General features: G+C 37.4%; 1 protein-coding gene across 1 annotated transcript in view; it reads right to left on the reverse strand.

The window, feature by feature from the left end:
* azi2 (5-azacytidine induced 2) overlaps positions 1 to 8,129 on the reverse strand; it is a 48,819-nt gene extending 40,690 nt beyond the window's left edge. Inside the window, exons 1-4 of the mRNA XM_048610086.1 lie at positions 7,739 to 8,129; positions 3,756 to 3,881; positions 3,106 to 3,205; positions 796 to 944 (exon numbers count right to left, since the gene is read on the reverse strand). Of these exons, the coding sequence (XP_048466043.1) occupies positions 796 to 944; positions 3,106 to 3,205; positions 3,756 to 3,881; positions 7,739 to 7,972 (609 nt within the window). The 5' untranslated portion in view covers positions 7,973 to 8,129. The remainder of the gene's footprint in view (positions 1 to 795; positions 945 to 3,105; positions 3,206 to 3,755; positions 3,882 to 7,738) is intronic.
* Positions 8,130 to 10,553: the final 2,424 nt, after the last annotated feature.

Below are 10,553 nucleotides of genomic sequence, written 5' to 3' on the forward strand. Positions count from 1 at the left end.
TATTCTACAGTTATTCTACAGTTATTCTACAGTTATTCTACAGTTATCAGGTTGGAGAAGGTAAAAAGACAGGGGCATTTTTACTCATATCAAAGTCTGAACAAGAAACTGAAACAAATAGTTCACCCACAGTGCATATTTCAAAAACATTCCCAAGTACATCCTCCGAGACGCATGGGAATTCCGAGAAGTAACCCAACAATCAGCAGTGGTACTACTGGAGAACTGCATGTAATCCTCATGTCTGCTCTCACATCATTCTTCATTCAGCATCAGCCCTGGTGCCACAAGTCCAGTTGCACAGACTATCCTAAAACTTGTATTCAGCCAAGTCATCTAGACTCCAAACTCCTCTGACATCTAACGTTGTCGATCTCAATCAATTCAAGTGTTCTCATTGGAGGCCAGCAGAAGTATATAGGTCAAAACCAAGAGATCAGAGTGGGCATTGGGCAAAGATTAAAAGTAGCAAGCGACAGCTCTTTTTATTTTACATTTTTTAGAATTGTAGTCATTCTTCCTCATACATACTACGTTCTGAACTTTTAGAAAGCTGTTAATCTGTAATATGTCACACCCCTGCTGACCTGAAAGATTCAAAGATTTAACCCTTTTCCTCTTTCTTCCACAGTTTCAGTTTTTATAGCCAAAAAAAGTAAACAGTCCAAATAGACCAATGTACAATGAAAAAAGTACAACCACTATATGTATATATTAATGTAGTAGAAATACAGAAAATAATTCACAAATACAGGTTTAAACATGTATTTCTTTGCAGACAAACTGTGAATTTACCTTTTGTTTACAGTTGTGTAGTTCTACTCTAAGGAAATTGCATTCCTTTTTAAGTATCTCCAGCTGTTGATTCAGGGTATACATCTTCAGCTCATTATTTGATTTTGCTAAATCCCAAGAATGCTGGGTTCTATGCAGATCATCCATCACTACAAATTAGCAAAAAAAACAATTAAAGTGTTAATTGCTTAATTACAGAAATTGCATTGCCTTTTCCATAGAAGATTTATCAAATATTTGACAGCACATCTGTAATGAAATTCTTCCAAATACTGAAAAAGGCTTCCTTTTTTAAATAAAATGCTTCACCTCTGTATTCACATTTTTTTTAAAAGCTTAAAAATTGTCAGTAAATAGCAAAATGTCTCAAATTTATTGTCTCCCTTCCATCTCCATTTCTTGATCCAATTAGCTCAATCAGTGCTTGCCTTTGGATTGTCAACTTGGCAACCTTCCATCATGGCTGGTGGATCAAAATCCTGGAACTCTTCCTACAGTCTATATAGGTGCCCTCGCATACCAAGGACCACAGAAGCTCAAGGACATAGCTCGTCACCACATTCTTCAAGGCAATTATGAATGGGTAATAAACACTGGCTCAACCAGTGACATTAACAACTGACAAATGAATATTTAAAAACACCAATATTGAATAACATCTCCCAAGGTGCATCAACAAAGCTGCCAAACATAACTGGATGCCCACCATCTTCAAGTGCAGAACAATCACAAAGCACTGTTCAAAACATTCCTGTCAATGTATGCTTCAGGGAAAGTTAGAAATAGCAAAGTATTGGGACAATCTCACATCTACCTGCATTATCTGTAGGCAAAATGTTTGAACTTGCTTTGATAGCTGATTGAAGTAACGTGGGTTTTGAAGTAAACCTGCAAAACCACAGTTTGGAGTTGACAAGCAGCTCTTTTGGATTTGGCAGTTATGTAATAATATTTTCCTATTGTAAATATACCATTACTCAAGTGAGATTTCTAAGTTGTACAACAATAATGTTCAGATGCAGATATCAAGTACATATTACTAATGCAACTTTCCCACCTCTGCCTACTTTCCATCCTTTCCTATCTTGATAAGTGGTTCCAGATAGCCAATAACTTGATTGTACAATGATTGCAAGTAGCCTATTTCGGCTTCAGTTATACCTTGAATTGGTGAGACTGCACCCGGAGTACTGCGCACTGTACTTGCAGAAGAATGTTAATAGGTTGGAAGCAGTCCAGAGAAGGTTTAATGGACTAATAGCTGGAATGAGTGAACTTCCTTATAAGGAAAGGCTTCAAATGCTAGTTCTGTATCCTCTGGGGTTTAGAAAAGCCAGAGGTGACTTAATTAAAGCTACAAAGGTCCTGACAGGAATAAAAACAAAGTTGCTGGAAAAGCTCAGCAGGTCTGGCAGCATCTGTGAAGAGAAATTAGAGTGAATGTTTCAGGTCCGGTGTCCCTTCCTCAGAACCTGAAATGTTAACTCCAATTTCTCTTCACAGATGCCTCCAAGCCTGCTAAGCTTTTCCAGCTACTTTTGCTTTTGTTTGATTTATAGCATCTGTAGTTCTTTCGGTTTTTATTTCACATCCTGAGGGGACTTGACTGTGTGGATGCTGAAAGGATGCTTCCTCTCGTGGGAAGGTCTAGAACTTGGGGTCATTGTTTAAAAATAAGGCGTTGCCCAATTAAAATAGAAACGAGGAAACTTTTTCCCTCTTCAGGCAGTTGAGCGTGTTTGGAATTCCCTGCCTTAAAAGGATAGTGGATGCAGAATCTACAAATATTTTTAAGATAGATGTAGATAAATTCTTGAACAAGAGGATGAAAGCTTATTGGAGAAATGAAGCAATGTAGAGTTAACATTAAAATCTCGTCCACCATGACCTTAGTAAACGGTGGAGCAAGCTTAAAGGAACAAGTGGCCTACTCTTATTCCTTGTTTGTATGTTTTCCTACCAAGTGGATGTCACATTTAAGCCGCATCTCTCAAACATATGGATAATTACGAAGGGCAGGAATACTGGTTTCTTATTCATTCCTTAAACCCAGGAATTCTGAGGTTAATCGTTTTTATTCACCATTACCTTGGCAGAGATTAGATTTTAGAACAGGCCACGGATCAAAATTGGAACCCTCAAATATCTGTCAATACCGTGACATGCAAAATATCTTTCCTATAGCACTGTTAAAGTGAACAAACTAGCATGTTAATTCCACACACAGTTCTTATACCCCATGAGACTGCTAGCAACATGCGCTGTTACATTATCACCTTTCTTACAAGAAAGTATTCTAGAAGAATGTACCTTGATGGGTTTCAACTTCACTTCGGAGCTGAAGAATCTCTACTTCTTTAGCCTGCAGAGTTTCATTCAGAATTCGCACAGAATCCATCTGCTCTTTGATCTTTAAAGCACAAACTTTTCATCAGTAGTGTGAACAACAAAGCGAATATATTTTTATTAACTCTTAAGAACTACACCAGAAACAAATTAGAACTTCACAGCTGAAGATGAAGTGTTCTTGCTGCTTTATGCCAGTCTGACAGACTGCAAGCAGCACTCTCTGGCTGGCTCACAATTGAAGGCAACTTCTGTCCAGTGAACAGGAGTCTACCTAAGCAGACATTCACGAAGTGGCCAAACTTAAAGATGGCTACAGATAAAAGGTGTGCATAAACTATAACAAACACAAGTTTACTAAAAGTTCTATTATTTTTCAATACAGTGGATCACAATTCATCAGTACTTACTCTATTTGTCAAAGATCTGAGGACATATTAAAAAGTCAAGAGCTTTAGAGAAAATAATTAACATGCTTGATGTTTTCAATATTTATCAAACATCCAAAATCCACTTCAAATTAATCATTTACTATAGAAAATCATTCAACATTCAAAGGAAAATTCAATTTCTACAGTTATCTTACATTATGTAAAAGCATAAATGAATATTACCATTCTTTCTAGTCTCTGTTTCATCTTATCTCTTTCAATACAGACTTCCCGATATGCCTGATACGCTTTATTCACTTCCTCCTGTCCTAAAGAATTTTTTTCATTATCAAGTGAAGCAGTAAGAAGCTGAAAAGAGAGAAATAAACATTTAAATAAAATTACACTCTTATTTAGGAATTCACATATGCCTCCATAATATATTTATAGAGTAAGAGTCAAATAGCAAGGAAACAGACCTTTCAGTCCAACTTGTCCACGTCAACTAGACCTCCCAATGTGACCTAGTCACACTTAGAGTCATAGGGTAGTACTGCATGGAAACCGACCCTTCAGTCCAACTTGTCAATGCCAACCAATCTAATCCATTAGCCAACATTTGGTCCGTATCCCTCTAAACCCTTTCTATTCATATACCCATCCAGATGCATTACAAAATGTTCTAATTGTACCAGCCTCCACCACTTCCTCTGGCAACTCATTCCTGCGTGCTCCATCCCCTGCATGAAAAAGTTGGCCATTAGGTCCTTTTTAAATCTTTCCCCTCTCAAAGTACACCTATGCCCTCCATTTTTGGATTCCCATACTCTGGGGAAATAAAAGACCTTGGTTATTCACTCTATCCATGCCCCTCATGATTTTATAAACCTCTAAGGTCACACCCCTACCTCTGCATTCCAGGGAAGAAAGCTCCAGTCTATTCAGGCTCTCCCTATAACTCATTTTATCCACAAAAATATTCCAAACTTCTGAATGAGGCCTCTCCACTTGAATAGGGAATTTCAGAAAAGCTATTTATACCCCTCAATAAACATAACTTTTACAAAAACAAACAAAAATTAATTATTACAATCTCAAAATAAAGCTTACATTGGCAAAGGCAGATTTAACTTTATTTCAAATGATTTTGCATATTTGATAACACACCTTAGAGACACTAGTTTTCACATTTCCATTCATACGATCATTATGAAGCTAATTTTTATGTTTACTGATAAGAAAATTATCTTCATGAAAGTAATGCAATGATTGAGCAAGACTTTATTAATCAGGTTCATTCCTTTCACAATCTATCCCCCATGATAAATTCCAGTAAAAAGTTGCACAGAGCCTTCTCCATACAATCAGCCACGGCTATTATGCAAATGATGATTAAATAAACACTAGTCTATCATCTTTGTAAAAAAAAATCTGCAGTATTCACAAGTTAACTCAATATGTCAATGTTTATTTGGAAAAAATGTCAAAGGCAGACAAATGGTTGCAGCTTCAATGAAGATCAGTATGTAGTAATATATTTGGTAATGGAAAAAATAAGAGATGGGAAACTTGGTGTCCTTTTACTTTATCACCCCCACTGACATTTATGTTTCCTTTCCACAGTGATGTGTTCCTTTTGCAAAGGCAAGGAGGGATTCTCAGCCTAAGAGAAACAAAGCTGTACAAAGCTGCAGAATGATGGGTAGGTCAAACAAATAGAGCCAAACATGTCTGAACAGATCCAAAGTTTACTGAACAAAATACAAGCTTGTCACACCCTTAAACTGTAGCCAATAGGTTATCAACAATACTTGCACAATTTGAATTGACCTTAGCCCAATTATTTGGCACGTCACAACAATGTAATGATTCATTGGAGGTTTACATACTTCATGACAATAGGTGCTTAGACTACCAGGGAATAACCAAGCAAAACAAAACATGGTTTGAGAGAGTCTGTGTCTTTGGTTGAATATCTTGGGTACATGGATGGATGAACCACGCATTGGTAATGGGTAATTAGGAATAATTAAGTAGGAATTTCCTTCAGGAAATAAAATGGTAAATTCCATGATGGGATAGAATTTACATTCTATACTCCAAGCTTGACATGCACAAATGGAAGGTTTGATCAAAAAACTGCAAACTGCAAAATCAGTAATTTAAAACTTATTAATGCAGTTTGAAGACGATGATATAAACATCTGTTTCACCTAACTGATTTTCTTCATAGACAGTAAAAGGTATCACATTCTTCAGCTGAACTGGTCTATTAGTGACTTACCAAATAGCAAAGTGAGAATACATTAAAGTTAGAGAATTCATTTGTTTTGATTGGTTCAATCCATATTTACTTTAAAGATATACAAGCTTGAAAGTGTAACTTAGCAACAACGATAATAAAAGGATTGAATAATATGAAGGAATATGAAATTGCTGTATGTTTAATGGAAACTAGCAAGCTTGTAAATTGAATCCTGCTTCATGTTTCTGAGGTCACTCAATAAATTAATGGGCTATTCACCTCTTTTTTAAAAAAGAGAATGACAGAGACAGCTAAATAGAAACAGCATTAAGAAATCCAATTTTTGTAGAATCAGAATCCCTAGTGTGGAAACAGACCATTCAGCTCATTAAGTCTACGCTGACCCTCCGCAAAGCATACCACCCAGGCCCCCTCACCATATCCTGTAACACTACATTTACCATGGCTAATCCACCTGTCCTGCATATCCTTGGACACTGAGCAATTTAGTATGGCCAATCCACCTAAACTGCACATCTTTAGACTGCAAGGCGGAAACCAGAGCACCCAGCAGAAACCCACACGGACACAAGGAGAACGTGCAAACTCCACACAGACAGACAATCACTGAAGAATAGAATTGAACCCAGCTCCCTGGCACTGTGAGACAGCAGTGTGCCACCATGCTGCTCAATTTTCTCTTGGATTCATTTATATTGTGCAAGCTAGCAAGTTGCAAAAATCATAACATTTAGGAACTTAATGTTCCAATATTAGTTATAATTGTTTCTACCTAGCAACAGGGGTAGTGATTTGAGAGCTTTTGTAAGTTGGCCACTCAAAAATAGTTCCAGGGACACTGAAGAATAGCTCAAAGATTACAGCACTGTAGGTTGGAGTTAGACACAGAATGAATAGCAGGCTCTGTGCAAGGAGAGTACAGTTAACTGCACTGCTGAGAAGGCAACCGAAGACTGCTGTGTCTGCATAGCTGGCATCTCAGGAAGAATTCTAAGAAGCTACTTGATAGTTCCATGCAGTTTGCACTTGGAGAAATACTGGTAAACAGTGAGTGCAGCTACGAGGTGAATTTAGGATTTGGGAAAAGTTCACAGAACTGCTTTCAGCTCAGCATAATCGTAACAGCCACTTACAATTGTGTAGTGAAAGAAGGATTGAAACAAGCTCACAAATAATACTTGCTTGGTGACGCCAAATGATATTGTAACTCAAATACCCAGGGACAGTACTGGCTTGGAGAAAACAAGGTATCCATGGAAAAACTAGAATTATGCCCAAAGGTGCAGTTTCCAGAATCCAAGGGGGCATTCCTCCAGGGAAAGAGGGTATACACCCAGAAGGCAAGCAATCATTTGCAAAGTCCACAATAAGAAAGCCAGGTCGTAGGGAGAAGAATTGGAATCCCTTACAAAGTTTTAATGAGGTTACGTCAACACATATACATTGGTAGAAAGTGGGTGCTGCTGCAAAATCGATGGAATCCACCTTGACTATATTTGTTATTTGAAGTGCTCCAAGAGGTGGACAACCACAGCTGGTCTGCTCCCAGTGTTTGTCTCACATTAATTCTTCACAATACAATACAAGTTATATATAAATAAAACACCACACAAACAGATTGTATTACTGTGCTACCTTTGTAAAGTTTATTCTTGTTTGTTCAAAACAGTGGAATCATGTGGGTTTTGTTCAGTAAATACCTGGAATTTCATGCTTTGCCCACCTTTCAATAGAAGGTACTGGCTCCTAGTCAGGTCATAGCACAAATTTGACCGTCTGAGCACGATCATAACAAGAGAGAGTTAGATTAGAAAACATGCCCGATGGGATGATGGAAAAGTGGAGAAGAGAATGAGAAAGATAGCAGGGGAAGAGAGAGATAGCAAATATCAAATCATTGACAAAACAACTCTTCAAAGCTAAATATTATAATTATATAATTTAATAAAATATATTTTACCCTTTCTTCCAAAATCCGGGCTCTTTTCTTCAAGAAAGAATTCTCAGACTCTGTTTCCTTCAGTCGTTTTTTGATGTCTTCATAGGCTGTGACAAGTGCAAAGTGGGAAGCAAGAGATTCATCGCCTGAAGAAACTGCACTTGGGCTATACTTCAGGTTTGTTACTTCAGGGCTGGCTTCTTCATGGTTCAATATAGAGATATCATCTTCTACAGTTAGCCCTTCCATGCTCATACTTTCTTAGAATCCCAATGTTGGCAGAAGCTGCCCTCTCCTCCTGATCCACACAAGCTACTTGTCAAGCAAAATAGCGAAAAGGTAAAAATTACTAGATGCGTTGCAGGTAGCAGTGCCACACAAGAAAACACATTACATATTGTTCACTGATGTAACAGAAGTGTGGAAATAAAAATTCAAACTACATTGCTTTTAGATTCACGTACAGGATCTGTTTGAGAATCTACATCTCCTTTCAGCATGATGCAAAAAATGTTACATAAAAGGTTTGCCCATTTTAAACCTAAATGCCTTCATTTAATTATACATTTTTTAAAATGTCTGAAATACTGAACTATTGCTATTGCTCATCTTGTCCTCACGTTTTGACAATGAAAATATCTTTTATTTATTTTGTTGATCTTGTCATAATTTTTGAATCCATTCAATAAAGCTTGAGGGAATACAGCCCTTATAACTCTGTCCTTTGTCCCTGTCAAACATGTTGCATTTTTGAGCATTTGGAGTACTGTACACTGTTGTGGTCACCATATTAAAGAAAAAAAGATGTAGAAATTCTAGAGAAAAGCAAAAGTAGATTTACAAGGCCAGTAACAGAACTAAGTGGGCAGCCATAGGGCAAAAATGAACAGGTTGGGCTTTTTAACTTCAAGTAGTAAATTCAGGTAGTCTGAAAAGGGACATTAAAGTTTTGAATAGGGTGGATAATGTAGATGTGGAGTAAATACTTTCTCTTGGGGCAAAATGCAAAAATAGGAGCCACAGATACAGAACAGTCATAAATAAACAACTGGAAAATTGAGAAAAATGTCTTGAGTTGGACTGGATAGAATGAAGTTGAGCCAAATAGCTTATGCATGCACAAGGAAATCAGAAGATTTTTTTCCCTTAGATATGAACACAAGACTCTGCACCTCAGCCTTTCAGCATATCATTCCAACATGTGGAGTATAAACATAAATACAGACTAATTGATCCAAATGACCTATTACTGCGCTCTGCATTCTACCCGAGCAAGTCAAAGTTACACACAGTAAACTAGTTAAAATCTAAGCAACAACTTGTACTGTCAGTACGTTTTCTTTATTTTTCTCCTGATGTAAATCCTATAATTCAATTGCCTACTCAGTGGCCTTTTTAAAAAAGTTTTATAAATAGTTAAATTGATTGAACAATCAGGTCATTTGCTTTTCTACTGAACTAGGAACTTTAAGGGATACTTCCATTCCTTATTCTTGTTCTGAAACAAATCTGCTAATTATCAGTTTATTATCTAAGCCTGTCCCCTTGAAGTCTTCCTGGCTGTTCATTCCTCTCATTCAGCAGTTCAGTTAATAACGTTTGCACTTGAGCTAAATGTTCAGTTTCGGTTTCAAGTCCTACTCCAAGACTTGAGCACAAAGACCAAAGCTTATATTCAAGTACAGTTCTATGGAAGTTTTGCACTTAGAGGTTCTTCCTTTCATATGAAACACTAAACCAGGGGCTCCATTACCCAGCTCAAATGTATATATAAAAAAGCCAAATGAATGTCCATTATTAAACTGCTGTTATTCTTCCTCAAATACATTATGAAAATATCATGACTGTCTTGTCAATTGACTGGGAAATGGCTATTAAAACTGGGGGAATAGGAAGGGATAATCCAATAGCTTCCATGGGCATCTTTAAATTAAAGAACTGTATAATTGCTAGTTTGCAATTAATAATCATAGCACAATTTGCTTCTTGGAAAGTTGGGACCAAGTTTTACATGAAAACATAGGAAAAACTTTGTACAAAAAAAAACAACTCCATGATTTTTGGCCATGTATAGAATCTCAATTAGAATGCCCCTCAATCTTTTAAACTCAATGCAATGCATACCATGCTCAGAATTTAACTCTAAAGCCTTAATGTAATCCACTGGATTTGCATTGTCCATCTTCCACAATCATTCATATTTTCCAGAGTTTTAGGGCCCAGCTCAGCCCCTGGACAATTGGTTTCTGTCTTGCCACAGGCTTGAAAGTTGTTCAATTGTGCAGACACTTGGGAAAAAAAAACAATACTACCCCTCTCACTGCGAAATATAATCCTTAAAGAAAACCCAAAGAAGAAATATCTCAGTGAAGCATTTAATGAAAATCAGAGAAAACGCCAAGAATATCCTGAATCCAAACCATTAACTCAATGGTAAGACCCATGTCTAAATATCAAGTTACCAGACGACAGGGCTACTCTCTCATTAAACAGAGAGACAACTAGTGGTGATTCAACGAGGGCCACCATGCCTCAGCAAAGAGGGAGAGGAAGAGATTTCTTCATGGTAACATCAGCCTGTGGGAGAATTTGAACCCATGCTGTCAGCTTTGCAAACCAACCATCCAGCCAACCGAGCTATAAGATTCGCTATACAAACCAAGGGTCTTCAATCACACTGTAGTCAAACAGCAATTTGATCTTGCCAACACAAAACAGAAAGAACTATGAGGTCAGAGATAGTAGGAACTGCAGATGCTGGGGAATCTGAGATAACAAGGTGCAGAGCTGGATGAACACAGCAGGCCAAGCAGCATCAGAGGAGCAGGAAGGCTGA

This window comes from Rhincodon typus, chromosome 2 (genome assembly GCF_021869965.1).
Source record: "Rhincodon typus isolate 14 chromosome 2, sRhiTyp1.1, whole genome shotgun sequence".
NCBI lineage: Eukaryota > Metazoa > Chordata > Chondrichthyes > Orectolobiformes > Rhincodontidae > Rhincodon > Rhincodon typus.